Below are 17,087 nucleotides of genomic sequence, written 5' to 3' on the forward strand. Positions count from 1 at the left end.
GGTGTTAGAGTCCCCAGGAGGAGTGCTCTCCCTTGTTCTACTGGGGGACTTCAATGCCCACGTGGGCAATGACAGTGAGACCTGGAGTGGCGTGATTGGGAGGAACGGCCCCCCCGATCTGAACCTGAGCGGTGTTTTGTTGTTGGACTTCTGTGCACGTCATGGATTGTCCATAATGAACATAAGGTCCATAATACCTTTACTGAAATAAAGGTAGCTGATTATGAGAAAGACCTTGGTGTGTATGTTGATGCTTCCATGTCTCATTCTCGCCAGTGTGGGGAAGCAATAAAAAAGGCCAATAGGATGTTGGGGTACATCTCCAGGTGTGTGGAGTTTAAGTCAAGGGAGGTAATGCTAAGATTATACAATTCCTTGGTGAGACCTCACCTAGAATATTGTGTACAGGTTTGGTCACCATATCTTAAAAAGGACATAGCGGCCTTAGAAAAGGTGCAGCGTAGGGCCACAAGAATGATTCCTGGTCTTAGAGGAATGTCATACGAGGAAAGGTTATTTGAGCTAAATCTGTTCAGCCTCAAGCAAAGGAGACTGAGGGGGGACATGATCCAGGTCTATAAGATTCTAACAGGTTTGGATGCTGTTCAACCGAATAGTTACTTCAGCATTAGTTCAAATACAAGAACTCGTGGCCATAGGTGGAAATTAGCGGGAGAACATTTCAAACTGGATTTAAGGAAGCACTTCTTTACACAGCGTGTAGTCAGAGTATGGAATAGTCTTCCTGATAACGTAGTGCAAGCTGAATCCTTGGGTTCCTTTAAATCAGAGCTAGATAAGATTTTAACAACTCTGAGCTATTAGTTAAGTTCTCCCCAAGCGAGCTCGATGGGCCGAATGGCCTCCTCTCGTTTGTATAGTTCTTATGTTCTTATGTTCTTAACACCATGTTCAGGCATAAGGGTGTTCATATGTGCACTTGGCACCAGGACACCCTAGGCCGCAGTTCGATGATCGACTTTGTAGTCGTGTCATCGGACTTGCGGCTGCATGTCTTGGACACTCAGGTGAAGAGAGGGGCGGAGCTGTTAACTGATCACTACCTGGTGGTGGGTTGGCCCCGCTGGTGGGGGAGGAAGCCAGTCAGACCTGGCAGGCCCAAGCGTATAGTGAGGGTCTGCTGGGAACGTCTGGCGGAATCCCCTGTCAGGAGGAGTTTCAACTCCTACCTCCGGCAGAACTTCTCCCATGTGCCGGGGGAGGCGGGGTACATTGAGCCCGAATGCGGCATGTTCCACGCCTCCATTGTGGAGGCGGCTGACCGGAGCTGTGGCCATAAGGTGGTCGGTGCCTGTCGCGGCGGCAATCCCTGAACCCGCTGGTGGACACCAGTGGTGAGGGATGCCGTCAAGCTGAAGAAGGAGTCCTACCGGGCCTTTTTAGCCTGTGGGACTCCAGAGGCAGCTGATAGGTACCGGCAGACCAAGCGGGGTGCGGCTTCGGCGGTCGCTGAGGCAAAAACTCAGGTATGGGAGGAGTTTGGCGAGGCCATGGAAAACTACTTCCGGACGGCTTCGAGGTGATTCTGGTCCACCATCCGGCGGCTCCGGGTGGGAAAGCGGTGCAACATCAACACTGTTTATGGTGGGGATGGGGTGCTGCTGACCTCAACTTGGGACGTTTTGGGTCGGTGGAGGGAGTACTTTCGAAGACCTCCTCAATCCCACCGACACGTCTTCCAATGTGGAAGCAGAGTATGGGGACTTGGGTGTGGACTCCCCTATTCCTGGGGCGGAGGTCGCTGAGGTGGTTAAAAAGCTCCTCAGTGGCCGGGCCTCGGGGGTGGATGAGATCCGCCCGGAGTTCCTTAAGTCTGTGGATGCTGTAGGGCTGTCCTGGCTGACACACATCAGCATCGCGTGGACATCGGGGGCAGTGCCTCTGGACTGGCAGACTGGGTTGGTGGTCCCCCTCTTTAAGAAGGGGGACCAGAGGGTGTGCTCCAACTATAGGGGGATCACATTCCTCAGCCTCCCTGGTAAGGTCTATTCAGGGGTTCTGGAGAGGAGGGTCTGCCGGATTGTCGAACCTCGGATTCAGGAGGAGCAGTGTGGTTTTCGCCCCGGCCGTGGAACAGTGGACCAGCTCTATACTCTCCGCAGGGTTCTGGAGGGTTCATGGGAGTTTGCCCAACCAGTCTACATGTGTTTTGTGGACTTGGAAAAGGCATTCGACCGTGTCCCTTGGGGAGTCCTGTGGGGGGTGCTCCAGGAGTATGGGGTGCAGGGGCTTCCTTTTAAGGGCTGTTCGGTCCCTGTATGACCGGTGCCAGAGCTTGGTCCGCATGGGCGGCAATAAGTCGGACTTGTTTCCGGTGAGGGTTGGACTCCGTCAGGGCTGCCCTTTGTCACCGATTCTTTTCATAGTTTTTATGGACAGAATTTCTAGGCGCAGCCAGGGCGTTGAGGGTGTCCGGTTTGGTGACCTCAGGATCAGGTCGCTGCTTTTTGCAGATGATGTGGTCCTGTTAGCCTCATCAGACTGTGACCTTCGGCTCTCACTGGGACAGTTCGCAGCTGAGTGTGAAGCGGCTGGGATGAGAATCAGCACCTCCAAATCTGAGACCATGGTCCTCCGCCGGAAAAGGGTGGAGTGCTCTCTCCAGGTCAGGGATGGGATCCTTCCCCAAGTGGAGGAGTTTAAGTACCTCAGGGTCTTGTTCACGAGTGGGGGGACGATGGAGCGGGAGATGGACAGGCGGATCAGTGCGCCGTCCGCAGTGATGCGGGCGCTGCATCGGTCTGTCATGGTAAAGAAGGAGCTGATCCAAAAGGCAAAGCTCTCGACTTACCAGTCGATCTACGTTCCTACCCTCAGCTATGGTCACGAGCTGTGGGTTGTGACCGAAAGAACGAGATCGCGAGTGCAAGCGGCCGAAATGAGTTTCCTCCTCAGGGTGGCTGGGCTCTTAGAGATAGGGTGAGGAGCTCCGTCATTCGGGAGGGACTCAGAGTAGAGCCGCCGCTCCTCCGCATCGAGAGGAGCCAGATGAGGTGGCTCGGGCATCTGATTAGGATGCCTCCTGGACGCCTTCCTGGTGAGGTGTTCCGGGCATGTCCCACTGGCAGGAGGCCCCGGGGAAGACCCAGGACACGCTGGAGGGACTATGTCTCTTGGCTGTCCTGGGAACGCCTAGGGATAGGAGCTGGATGACGTGGCCGGGGAGAGAGAAGTCTGGGTTTCCCTGCTGAGACTGCTGCCCCCGCGACCCGACCTTGGATAAGCGGGAGAAAATGGATGGATGGATGGATGGATGTTAAATGTTCACTGTAATCATTTACCAAAATGCATTTGGAATAAATGAGAAGTCTGTTTAAAAGCTTCTTAAGGCAAAGATGAATGAAATTGGACTTTATTCAGGGAAACACATGAATAGCCAAAGAGGATATTTGAATCACACTAACAGAATCCCTTGCCATCTCAGAGGACTGTATCACAATGCAGGATTTCTTGATTAGCCATTTAACTTGTTAGATTTAAGGTGGTCTGGGTTAAATGTATGTGAATGAAGCTAAAGTCCATTTAAACTGGAGTACCTTAAATCTGACAAGTTATCAGATTAAACCAGAAATCCAGCTTTGTGATACAAGTCACAGGTCAATACATTGTGCAGAACAATGTTAGACTGAACATACAGTATAACATCAGCTTTTAAAAGCTGACAGTTAAAAAATTTAACATAGAAAACTGATCAAAAGGAGTAAAGACCTGAAGAATGAATATAAATATAATTATGGTAAAAGGATTAAAAGTAAACAGGGCACCTAGATGAAACTGGCCACGTAGACTCAATGGCCACTTTATTAGGTACACCTTGCTAGTTTTAGGTTAGACCCCCATTTTGCCTTTAGAAATGCCTTAATTCTTTGTGGCACAGATTCAACAAGGTGCTTAAAACATTTCTCAGAAACTTTGGTCCATATTGACAAGATAGCGTCACAGAGTTGCTGCAGATTTGTCAGTTGCACCTTCATGATGTGAATCTCCTGTTCTACCACGTCCCATAGGTGCTCTATTTGATTGAGATCTGGTGACTGTGGAGGCCATTTGAGTACAATGTCATGTTCAAGAAACCAGTCTGAGATGATTTGAGCTTTGTGACATGGTGCATTATTCTAATGGAAGTAACCAATGGAAGCTGGGTACACTGTGGTCATAAAGGGATGGACATGGTCAGCAACAATACTCATGTAGGCTGTGGCATTTAAACAATGCTCAATTGGTACTAAGGGGGCCAAAGCTTGCCAAAAAAATATCCCTCACACCAAAACACCATCATAACTAGACTGAATTGTCAGTACAAGGCCGGATGGATCTATGCTTTCATGTTGTTTACACCAAATTCTGACCCCCCAAATCTGAATGTAGCAGCATTAATCAAGATTCATCTGACTATGCAATATTTCTTCAATCTTCGATTGCCCAGTTTTGGTGAGCCTGTGCCCACTGCCTGAGTTTCCTATTCTTTGCTGACAGGAGTGGCACCCAGTGTGGTCTTCTGCTGCTGTTGCACATTTGCTTCAAGGTTTGACGTGTTGTGTGTCTGCATACCTTGTTTGTAATGAGTGGCTATTTGGTTTATTGTTACCTTTCTACAGTGCTTGAAGTGGGAAAAAATAAGTGCAGGAATTTTCCGACATTTGACATTTGTGCGGTGAAAAAAAAAATCAAGTCTTTAGGATGTGTTGGTTCAAAAACTATTTTAATTTAATCATTCTTCCAAGCAATAACCTATAGGCATAGGCTACTTTTTTCTAATTCACAAATGGAATACTGAAAAACCATTAAAACAACATGTAGTCTTTTATCCGTCTTGTGATATTGTCTATTCTCGGGCCACTGTCGCTGCGTCGGATCAGATTCAGTAAGTACCGGAACGCAGAAAAAAGTGGCGGAACCCAAAAGACGAAAATACAGAAGTTCCGGGAACTGCGTTCCGGCCCACTTCAAGCACTGCCTTTCTATCAACTTGAACCAGTCAGACCATTCTTCTCTGGCTTCACCCATCAAGAAAACATTTTCCCCCAGAGAACCGCCACTCAGTTTTTTTTCTTTATCGGCTCATTTTCTGTAAACCCTAGAGATGGTTGGATCTCCATTCTGGGGTTTGTTGTGAACAATAACTGAAGCTCCTGACCTGTATCTACATGATTTTATGGACATTGTGCTGCTAATTAGATATTTGCTTCAACGAGCAGTTGAACAGGTGTACCTAATAGTGGCCAAGGACTGTTCACTTTTGACATCTATCAACTGTTTGTTGTTGTTTTGATGTTCTGTTGTTTGTTGTTTTGTTTTTGTTTGGAAACTGAGAAATTCTCCCAAACCAGAGGCTCAGACAAAAAAACTGAAATGCGTGTTAAAATTAATTTATTAAAGTGTTTCATGTTGACAGATTTTACATAACATTGCAGTAAAAAAAAAGCTGTGACAGACATTTTAAAGCATGGAATGTAGATTTGAAATTAGCTGGTCCCTGCAACTGGTAACGGTCCCATATAAAAGTATACTACTAATACATTCATAAAGTCAGAAGAACCTGCTCATTAATCTTACAGCCAAAGCCTATTTTTTTTACACAAATATGAAAAATCCACTTTTAAGCATTATCCAGCATTTCTCATTCATTTCAGTAACTCATAGCCAAGCTAGCTGGTGGTTTAGGATGGATTTCCTCAGAGGACTTATGATGCACCCACTGGTCTTTGCTAGAAAAAGTATCTCTATAGAAATGTAATGTGTAAAGTTCAGATAGGCCTTAAAGACACACGACCAGAGAAAGAGAGCGAGCACCCCATGACATGCATCTACTTGGGAAAGACTGTGACAACATCAAAGCCCTCGGGTGGGATCACATGCTCGCGGGCATGTTTCTCACAGAAGATCTTGTCCCCCACAAAGAAGTGGCCTTTGTGCTTGAGGTTGATGTCACAGTCAACACAGACGTAACACTCTGGGTGCCTTAGCTTGTCCCTCAGCTTCACCACCATGCCCCTTGACCAGAGACACACAGGTTATGCTTAACTCTCAGGATAACTCAATGGTGCCCCACACACACAGGCAAAGAAATGTGATTCTGCATCCTGCATTCAACCACAACTCAAATTCATTAATTCAATTGGAATTTCAGGGACATTCTCAATTGTGCACAGCCCCGCTGAAAATCCTCAATACCCAGGGAGGTGTAAATACTTGACTTTCTCCTGAGTTGTACTTTTCCGATACCCCCAGTAATTACTGAGTCACGCCACTCATTTTTGCCTCAGCATGTTCTGAAACACTCAGACTGTTTTCTGAGGGGTAGAAAGACTGGAGCACTTAGTCTCAGTAGGATGACAGATTGATTTTTTAAGGTTTACCCCCCCCCCCCCCCAATTTCATGATAGTAAAAGTTATACTTACACAATTCCTGATCCACATTTATCACATATGGGCAACTTTTCTGCATTACCAATGGAGGAGCCAATCTTGGTAGTTGGGGCTTTAACACTCCTGAATCCAGCTGGTTTATCAGAGTCTCCTACAGGGAGAGACGAGCCAGGTTAATGTGAGGGCTAATGCTAACAATAAATGCAGGGATGCACCGAATATTCGGCCACCGAAAATTTTCGGCCGAAAAATGTTCCAAAAGTTTTATCACCGAAAAACACGGCCGAAACAGTATGTTGTGATGACGCAAACAGAAACCGGGGCCTGCACGTGCTTGTCTGAAGCAGCATGTCTGCGGTGTGGATGTATTTCGATATATCTGAGAAAGACCCACGGATAGCGATTTGCAAAACATGTAATGCCGAAATTTCAAGAGGGGGTGCATCTGCAAAGACTTTCTCCACGTCGGGTTTAATTTATCACCTGAAATCCAAACATCCCGATCGCCATGCTGGATATGAGAGTGCGGTTAAGTTAAACATTTAAGTTTGAATTTTATTTTATACTGTGCATTGTTGCAATGTGCTAAATAAATATTTTCATAATTTGTAACTGATTAATTCTTTGAAACTTTAATATTAATTTATGCAATCGCAATGCCTTGATTTTAGTAAGGTTAGTACACAGTCATAGCCATAAATGCAATGGTACTAATTATTGGCATAATTTCTTTCGGTGTTTCGGTTTTCAGCCTTCGTTTCCTCTTTTTTGGTTTTCGGTTTCGGCCAAGAATTTTCATTTCGGTGCATCCCTAAATAAATGTAAAGAATAATCACAGTGCTAATGGTATATGTAAATGACAGTCATAAAGTTAAAAGTAAAGAATACAGTGGTACCTCGAAACTCGAACTTAATCCGTTCACAACTCCAGATCGAATCCTAAAAAGTTTGAGTTCTGATCGAATTTTCCCCATAAGAAATAATGGAAAACCAATTAATTGGTTCCCGGCCCCAAAAAATTACACCTAAATATGTTTTTTTTTAGCACTTAAACACAAAATGAACTAGATAAAACAAGAGCAGCATATACTGTACTAAACACATCTAAGCACATTTATCAAAACAGTAATTTGTAAAGTAAGAAAATAAATGTATCCAAACAATGTGTAAAGTCAAAAAAAAACAATGTGTCCTGCCCAGATCGTCCACTCTTTCCGTGTGCCATATCCCCTCGTTAACCCTGTGTGGAATCCCCGTGTGATCAGCTGTTTCTGGTTGTTTTTATTAGCTCTCTGTATTTTGTCCGCGTTTCAGTTTGTTTCCCCAGTCCGGTCATTGTATTGTCCGTCTGCGTTTTGCCTGCCTTGCCTGTAGTTAAACCCCGTATTCCCTGATACCCTGACGTCTGCACCTTTGTCTCTGTTCCGTCCCCACTCAGCACAACAATATTACTATAATTAAATGTATTAATGGTTTATTGTTAACATTAAAATAATGAATAAGAAATCTTTATTTTTAAATGTATTTTATTATATAATTACTGTTACTGTCGTTGTCTAAATGTATTTTTACTGTCTAAATATATGTATTAGCTAGTGTAAACATGCATGATGCTATCACAGAGAATGCGAGGCTGAGACTGAAGCTTTACCGTTTGTTTCCACTGGGAGACGTGCCGCGTGACTCATTTCCCCGCGCGTACAAGTTATCTTAGGTCGGCGTTCACGGTTTGACTTCTGAGATTCAGATCAAGCTCTAGGTCATTTTTTTTCAAACTGGTTGGTTCGACTTTTAAGAAATTCGAGTTCTAATGAGTTTGAGAACTGAGGCACCACTGTAATTGTAAGGCTAATGGTCAGGGGTAAGTGTCTTTTATTAAGGGTTTTTATTGCAGTAATAAGCTGACCCTAACCCTACAGAAAACATGGGCTTAAGCTTCTCCAGGACCCTGCCATATGGTTCATTCAGACGACTGACATCCTGTTTCTCCTGTTCTGGTAACAGGTCCCTGTGTAGTGCCATTGGTACCAGTTTCCAGAATCTCCTGCAGGACATTGAAGGATGCGGACTGCCGAGGTGGTTCTTTGGACTCCTGATTCTCCTGGAGCATTTTGTAAACCTCCGAATCCGAGGAGATCGCTGGCCGTTCAGGCATTGGCTTGGTAGAGTCGAGCCTGTTGGATACGCATTAGTAATGCGTCAATGAATGGTGCATCCATAATATATCACAATACAACAAACACTTCTGGTCCAGTTTTGTTCTAACACTTTCAGACACATAGTAAAATTCAGAATTAAAATGAAGAATTTGATGTGTAAGCAACGACAAATTACTGAATTGGCCACTAGAGGGCGACAGAAATATGTTCAAAGTTTAGTTTAGATCCTGTATAGGTAAAGATACACTGTTGTAAAAGGATGATTAGTGGAAATCATAAAATACATAGTGCAGTCTATGTAACAATTCTGAGGTAATTGTTTTACAATTTACAGACAACGTTAAGGGATTTTTAAAAATAGTAAATGTACAGATTCAGTAAGTGCTGGAATGAGTGCCAATGAGTTCCAGTGCCAACATACAAGACAAAGTTGTCCCGTTACTGTGTTTCTTAAGCAAATATTGGACCCGATCTCACTTTCCAAAAGGAGCCCAGCAATTCCTTCCTGCATATTATGTGTTTAGCTCTGGATAATAGGTCACATCCTCTTCCGGATTGTTTTGAGTCTGATTTCCAAAGCACTGTTCCATGCACTCACTCACTCTGAGGCCAGGAATTCAGTCACATCTGTATGCTGTCAAACAATTCCTTTTATCCCTTGCATAAAAGCTCTTTAGACTTCCAACTGATCCACAGCATCTCCATGAAGAGATCACTTGTCATTCCTGATTACAGGAAACTTTGCAGCCATTTTTAGTACACCAGTAAGATTCAAGTTTAAGATACAGCAGTTGGATTGAAATTGGTAAATAAACAAAAAAGACAAACAAGATCACTCATGGTGCAGAAAAGTATAATCCCAGACAGACTAGCATAATAGTTTCGGTTAGGGATGGAGGAGCCAAGTGATCCTGCTTACAGTTTATCGTGCTCCACAGCCCCACTGCCACCGCCACTGCCGTTCTTCACCTCGTCCACAGCACTGTTGAAGCTCTTGATGATGTTGGCAGAGTAAAGCTTGGCTGGGTTGTTGTACTGACTGGTTACCACCTTAGAACCAGAGGCTGAGAATGGTGAAGCACTGCGATTGTGGGCAGACCCGATGTGACGAACTTCCTAAGGGGATGGGGGATAGGGAGGAGACAGACAGACCGCATAAGAGCCAGACCTGATTATTACAGATCAGAGTGGCAGCATCACCTGCAGCTTCTCCAAGTAAATCTGTACACTTTCACATGGAAAGGCAGTTCATGGACTGGGGCCCCCCAAGTGCCGTATCAACAGACAGGGGGTGAGCACTGACACTGTAAAGCATTTGGAATTTGAATGGGGTGACATGGGGTTATCCCATCCGAGCCTCTATAGGACGCAGACACGAGAGCCCCTGTAGCCCTTTTCAAGATTAATGGCCTTACTCAAGGGCCCAACAGTGATATGAGCACTCTTGCGCTCACAGGATTTCAACTGATCACCATTTGATTACAGGCACAGAGCCTTAAGATTCAGTCCCCATGTGGATGCCTGTGATAAATGAAATAGAGCATTCCACATTCCAAGCATACCATTCCCAACAGGAGACTCCAAAGGAGAGCCGACCTTTAACACTTCACACACTTATAAGTATGACGACAGGGCATAGTTTCCAATATGAGGTCATCGTTTGCCAACTGAATCAAAAACCTAAAACCCAGTAATCAGAACCGTAAGTCTGCTTATTCATTTTTGTCAAATGTTTAGCTTAATCAGACTTAATCAAACTTCACACATCGTCCCATCATGCACTGCACTCACACCCGAGGTGATAAAACACTGTTGCCCTGGATACACACTGTTTTGGTGTAAACAGCAGTCACAAGCCAAAACTATTTGTACAGTGGTCAGGTGACTGCATTTATGATTAATTGCATAGCCTTTCCCAGGTGACCTCATCACACAAGAAATATTGAGCAGAGTTTGGAAAAACTTTTAGGTTCCACCCGTTACCTGTGGTTCCGACGCCAGGTTCATCTTGTATGGGTTGCTCTTTCCCTCCTCAGATGCAAGTGGAGACCACATTTTAGATTCTGACCTAGTTAATGAAGGAAAAGCACTGTTAATCTGTTACCCGCTCTAGAGTACTCATGCAAGCAATCATCTTTAATGCTCAGATACTAGAAAAACAGAAGGAGACACAGAAGCTAGTAGTACTAAGAGAGCAATAAATAATACTGACATCTTTGGTATGCAGATCCCCCACCTCCCAAACAGACACACAAAAAAGGATTATTCACATAGTTAGAGGTCATCACAGTGGCAGTTAAACAGATCACTTTGACAACTTTTACAAAGTAAAGGTGGGAGGAACAGTCTTTCAGTGACACTGTCAGTAGCATTACTGTGCAAAACACATGTGACTGTCAGGGACACCAGCCAGGTGGCAGTGCACTGCACTCTTCAGGCTCTCTGAGGCAAACAGTCATGGCTGGGGAGGGTCATGAGACTGAATGGAATGTCAGTCCATCGCAGGGCACATACACGCACACATTTCAGCAAACACTAGAACTCAATTCCAAGGACAAGGAAGAATAAAAAAAAAAACCTAGCTATGAGCTATGGAAATTCAAGCCCATAAAAGGGAAAATACAAAGAAATAGTGGAATCCAAATTACACAGTAAGGATATGCGCTACATATGACTGGGACACAGTGACCAGGGCCACTTTCCATTGCTCCCAGAGCTGCTCTTACCCTGGGAAGTATATTCAATGCTGAGCCCCAAAAATGCTCGTAAAAGCACCAGAACAGACGACCTCTCAATCTGTGCAGAGTGCCTAGCAGAGATGTTTGCAACCATCTTCAAGCTCGATCACAAAGGCTACCATCCCTATGTGCTTCCCATCAGCATCATCATCCCAGGAAAGACAGAATGACTACTGTACCGTAGGACTCCCAGTCTGACACACCCTACCCTCTCTGCACTCCACCCTGCCCGACACGCCGAACCTTCTCCGCACAGGACCCTGCCCGACACACCCAACCCTCTCTGCCCTCCACCCTACCCAACCTTCTCTGGCTCACATAAATACATCAGATGGACAGAAGAAAGTCTCACCATAGATTTCAGCAAAACTAAGGAAATGATTGTTGGGGGATGCAAGAAGAAAAGGGGCTAGGGGGTGGGCACAGACCATGGGAAATGCTCACACATACCCACACACACTCAGACATAGTATCACACAGTCACAAACACTCACACAGTGTGTCACACACATGCACGCACACACACACACACCATGTGCACACAGTCTCACATAAAAACATAAGCAATTTACAAATGAGAGGAGGCCATTTGGCCCATTAAGCTCGTTTGGGGAGAACTCAAGTAATAGCTCAGAGTTGTCACATGCCATGCGCACACTCACAGTCTCACACACACACGCTCACTTACATACACTCACACAGGGACAAATGAATCCACGATCACCTGATTAAGTAAAAGAGTGGAACAGTAACTCCTGTTATGGTAACAACATTCTACTAACTCCCCATTACGGCTGGTTCATACTTCTCCACATCAGAGCATGCGAGCGGAGCGTGAGCGAGGAGCAGAAGGTCAGAATTTAGTCAGAGCGCGGAGCGGTTTTTTTAATTAAGGCTGGAGCGGTTGCTCTGTCTCGCTCCAATTTCGCTCCGATACCACTCACACTATGATTCTGAGGCGTGCCTAAATCTACCCAGAATTCATCTGTACAATTATCAAGACACTTACAGAAATTGGCCGAGATGGAATTCGCAATGTATTTCACAAAGGAAACTGATAGATCATACAAGTGTAATATTCTTATCAAACGTATAGATGACAATAATGTAGAGCAAGAATAACAAGGTGGTGAAACTGTTTCAGTGAGTAAAGATTCACTTTGGAATCATTTTTCTCAGAAACACGAGAGTGTTTTATGCGAACAGACGGAAGCCAGAGCAGAACGTGAGCAAGTTTTATATGGTTGTAGTATATCAAGTCTATAAATTAAAGTATAAAAGCCTATATTGGTAAATATTGGTAATCAAATAAATTCGTTTTGTCATTCAAAGTAGGTCTAATAGGATTTTTTTTTATTTCACGTAACGCTGTCAGTGAAATTTTATTTTATAGAGACGCAGCAGCAGCATCAACAGATAAAAATGAGGAATTTAAAACGTAGATGCTTAGCCTGTATATTGTTTAGACTATTAAGACCATTGATTCCTTTATTTTTAAGCCTATTTTTGTGTGGAATGCCATTACCAAACGTGTCCTTTGTTGCCTATATATGTTGCTTAAAAATAAGTATTTTCTGAGTGGCAATGTTGCCGTTGCTCATATTTCTTTATGATATAAGGCTTCGGTTTAAGGTGACATTTGTTAGGCATGCAGATTATTTGTCCCTCTTTTAAATTGGAGCGAGCGTGGAGCGATTTCACTGGAGCGGGAGGAAATTTTAGTGGAGCGAGGAACAGTGTTGAACGGAGCGGTGTAGTGCAAATTAGAGCGGAGGAGCAGGCGGAGCCAACAGCCTAGTGAGCGAGAAGCGGAAATTCTCACCGCTCCACTCCGCTCACATGCTCTGCTCCACATGCGTATTAGCGGACGTATCCACTCGAACATTTATGATGCGTTTGACTTCATTGTGAGCCTCCACCTGCTGCACTCCAAATTTGTGTCCGCGTAGCTCTGGACACACTGCAAATGATCCATTTGCTAGCATCCACTTTAAACAGCAACATGGATGCTTTTGATGAGCGTTGGGCTAGTTCACAAAACCCCAAAATTTACAATAATGTTTACAAGCTAATAAAACTGTTGCAGACATGTAAATGTGTGTGCATGAGTGTGCAAACTTGTCTCGAATTGAAAATCTCACTCCAGCCAGCTGACCGAAGTTGGCAACCCTATGAGCTGGCTTTGTGAATTTGTAAAACATAGAGAAACGGACACAAACCTCACTGTTGTGGTACGTGTGCAGGGAATATCAGAATAATAACATTATTATCATTAAGAAAAATATAAATACAACACTTAGTGTGTATGTGCAAAGTATGCGGCTTGACCAGAGAAATATGAACGTTTCCATGTATGCAAATGCAGAATGGCTATGTGAGTGTTGCACTTATATGAACCAGCCTTTAGGTCATTTCATCACCTGCAATAAAGGTGATTATTTTGTCCATTTAAGTTACAACAGTGAAAGAAAGGAAGACTGACAGTCCCAGGGCTGTAATTACTTTACTGATTTAATTGGTAAGCTGTTATGCAGTTACTATTGCGATGTGTGGCTACAGAATGCAGCAACGCCCATAAGAGTGGTTGACACCAGCATCACAGGAAGGTGGTGCCAGAAACTGCTGTAATGTGTTGTTTGAAAATAAAATTTCCATTTATTATTCTAATGATGAACATGACATCAGTGACTCTTACAGAGGCAATTTTGTTCTCTGAATGATGGCTGTGTTCAAGGCCAGTGAGGTGGAGGTGCTGTACTCACCTGAAGGCCGCCCCTATCCCAGATCTCACATGGGCATTATGCTGGGATGGGTCAGGTGACGTGACAGGCATGGGTCAGTACTGGGAGGGCAGTAGCCTACCTGTCGATTGCCAGGACCATCTCCTCGATGCAGCCCTTGATTTTGTTTTGAGCCTCCAGGTGGGTCATGCCCTCGGTTGGCTCCCCGTCAATTGCGAGGATCATGTCACCGACGCACAAGTTGGCCTGGGCGGCCTTGCTGCCGGGGATCACCTGGCAATCAAACAAAAGTGTCTTACCACAGTGAAATGCCAGCTGTATTGTAGTCAAATGCCAATGTGCGCACAGATAATAAGCAGACAGTAATTGTGCTGGTGGTGGTTTGGGAGGAGAGAGATAAGGTCGCTTCCTGTTGTACACATGGTACGACTGCTGCCCCATGGCTCTGCACATACCCTGACACTGCTGGGGCCCTCAGCAAGACCCTTCAATGACCTCACATGTCACTATGGACACAGTCATCTGCTAAATTATTGTCATGGGGATGTGGCCATGATTCTGCTGCTGCCTGAAGGTGCTGCTCTATGCGGGACCAGCTCCTGTGGACTGCTCTTGCATTCCTGCTCTGCTTTGGCATGACATGCTACTGGGCGGAGTGCCCCCTGCTGCCATACGCTGTTGATTACATGTCTTTCCTCAGAGACTATGCTCAAAACATTTTTTTTCCCGTAAAACTTTTTTTCATCATTCCTTCACAACATGACATGACTCACAGGCATTTATGCTAAAAGTTAACCCTCAGCAGGTAGTAATGAGGACATTTACAGAGGCCGCTAGCTTGGATGAGGCTCAAGGGGAGGTTGAACTAAGCAAAAAAATAAAATTCCCATTTTTTGGGGGTGATTTATGGATATCTATATTGTCCCCAGTATCCTATCAGGAAAAAGAGAATGGATCCAAGTTGAGGTTAAAAGGTCAGTGAGAGCTTGTTGAGACATCTATCACAGGACCTGTTAGTGCAAGTTTACTTAAACGCTAGAGAGAGACAGTCCTCCTGAGAGGGAAAAGAGAGCAGATTTTTGATTGTTTTACTTGTCCAAATCTGCCGTGTCTGAAACATCGCGCAACACGTTACTTTAATTTAGCATCACAGGACTCATTAGCACACAGTCACTCAGCAAAGGTTAAAACACACACACACAAAGTGAGCATCAAGTACCACCATGAACTAATAAACCGCCGCGAATGACCGCTCCCGATACAGCGCGATACGGGACTCAAAAGGGAATTAAGCCTAAATCCATTTCATAACGGAAAAATATCAAATATCATGTTCACTGAGATCGAAGCTACGGTGCCCTGCAGGAGTTTACTACTGCCCCGGTCCGACGCCCTGTGCAGATTTCGAAACGCTGCTAGCTGCGCCAAGACGCCCAGCTACAGTTTTTCGGCAATTTAACACACTTTTAACTGAGGTTAAATGCGAAGCAGGCAGGAAGCACATGAACTCACCCTGGATATAGTAAGTGGCTGCTCGAAGTCCTTTCCCCCGACCAGACGGAACCCCCACGGCCCTGGCCCTTTCATGGCGACTCGCAGCGGCATCTTTTCGGATGTTTCGGCAAGAAACGAATAATGTGCGCGAGGCTGGGCAGAGAAAGTAACTGAGAGTAGATGTAAAGAGAGAGAGAGTGTGTGTGAGTGGAGGGGGTTTCCACGCAAAAGCCGGGGGCGGATCCACATCTGCCGTTCCCACCGCCTTCCTGGCCTGATAGGAGCTGTTTCCCTGTTTGCTCTGGGATGTCCCATGGCGTCCTTACCCTGCCTTCAAGTCATGTCGGAAAATTCGTAAATACGAGATGAGAGCACATGAGCGCCACTACAAAGTCGTATATACCAGTGGGAAACTAAGGATTTTCTTTAAGCCCCGAGTTGCCGAGTTGGGGGCGTGTCATTACAACAATCATGGCGGAGGCCACGCATAGCTCCACTGTGAAAGGCAAATTATTTTGAAAGCAGTAAATTTTATGTAGCATGTCATTTCAAAACTGATTTAATGATTATTAAATGGTGTACCGTGGAAAAATTGATAAGTGTTTGTCTCAATATTTGAAATTTAACGGATCAACTACCTACTGTTTAAGCAAGGGATTACAAAAAGTTAAAAAAATTAACGCTACAAATGCGTTTTGGCGTTGGAGGAACAAAAATTACAGCAAAACAAGAAGTAGCTTTCTTATCACCTAGATTTTGCTCTGACTTAACCAGTTGAACACGCGTCACGTCGTAATTACGATTTCCCAAGTCCCTAGTCGGATCTTCCTAGTAGGGCTTGAAAGCAGCATAAACGGATTCTTCCTTTTAAGGCAGATCGACTTTCCCGGCTGCGGAAGATGCCGCTCCCAGCGCCGGGGATCCTGGCGGTTTTCCGAGGGTGGAGGCCAGACATCGGGTGGCGTGTTACGTGTGTCCCCGTATATGACTGAATGTTACAATGTAACAATACAATAAAATGACCTAGGAACAATATACTAATAAAACAAAGTGACAGCGGGAAAATTTGCTAATGTAACAATAACGTAACCGCGGAACAATTTACTAATGCAACAATAAAGTAATTAGCGGAACAATTTACTAGTGTAGCAAAGTAACAACGGAACAAATGTATTTATAATTCCATTGCAGAAAAAAACACAATATCTAGATGGCATCAGCGAAATCAATGACATTATTCAACGTTTAACTAAAGTAATTTAACAATTAGAATAACTATAAACTCTGCAATTCTCCAATCATTCACTAGCTCCTGCTTTTAGACACTTTAAATCAGCTGCTGGCTCTGCCTCGCGCTCAGACTTGGCCCTTTAATAGGCAGTAATTTCTCATTAAAACAAAAATATCTATATCTGAGCATTCCTCTTAAATAAAATCAAAAGGTGTCACACAAATGCATAAACCATCAATCTAACAACCGCAGATTACAAAGATGCCAGTCCACCAGAGGGCATGGTAAAGAGCACCCTAGAGAGGATGCCAGTCCATCACAAGTTGCAAGGAAG

General features: G+C 44.6%; 1 protein-coding gene across 2 annotated transcripts; it reads right to left on the reverse strand.

The window, feature by feature from the left end:
• Positions 1–5,374: 5,374 nt before the first annotated feature.
• On the reverse strand, positions 5,375–16,405 carry pdlim1 (PDZ and LIM domain 1 (elfin)). Of its 2 annotated transcripts, XM_023843497.2 has the most exons (8): positions 16,272–16,405; positions 15,541–15,692; positions 14,150–14,301; positions 10,533–10,617; positions 9,469–9,665; positions 8,419–8,564; positions 6,424–6,541; positions 5,375–6,015 (listed from the first exon to the last, which is right to left on the reverse strand). In XM_023843497.2, exons 2-8 carry the CDS (start codon positions 15,631–15,633, stop codon positions 5,829–5,831), a joined length of 978 nt encoding a protein of 325 aa, XP_023699265.1. In that variant the 5' UTR covers positions 15,634–15,692; positions 16,272–16,405; the 3' UTR covers positions 5,375–5,828. The 2 variants fall into 2 exon arrangements, with proteins under 2 accessions (XP_023699265.1, XP_023699264.1); XM_023843496.2 differs by lacking the exon at positions 16,272–16,405 and having other exon boundaries at positions 15,541–15,970.
• Between the last annotated feature and the right edge of the window lie 682 nt (positions 16,406–17,087).

Source organism: Paramormyrops kingsleyae, chromosome 3 (genome assembly GCF_048594095.1).
Source record: "Paramormyrops kingsleyae isolate MSU_618 chromosome 3, PKINGS_0.4, whole genome shotgun sequence".
Taxonomy (NCBI): Eukaryota; Metazoa; Chordata; class Actinopteri; order Osteoglossiformes; family Mormyridae; genus Paramormyrops; species Paramormyrops kingsleyae.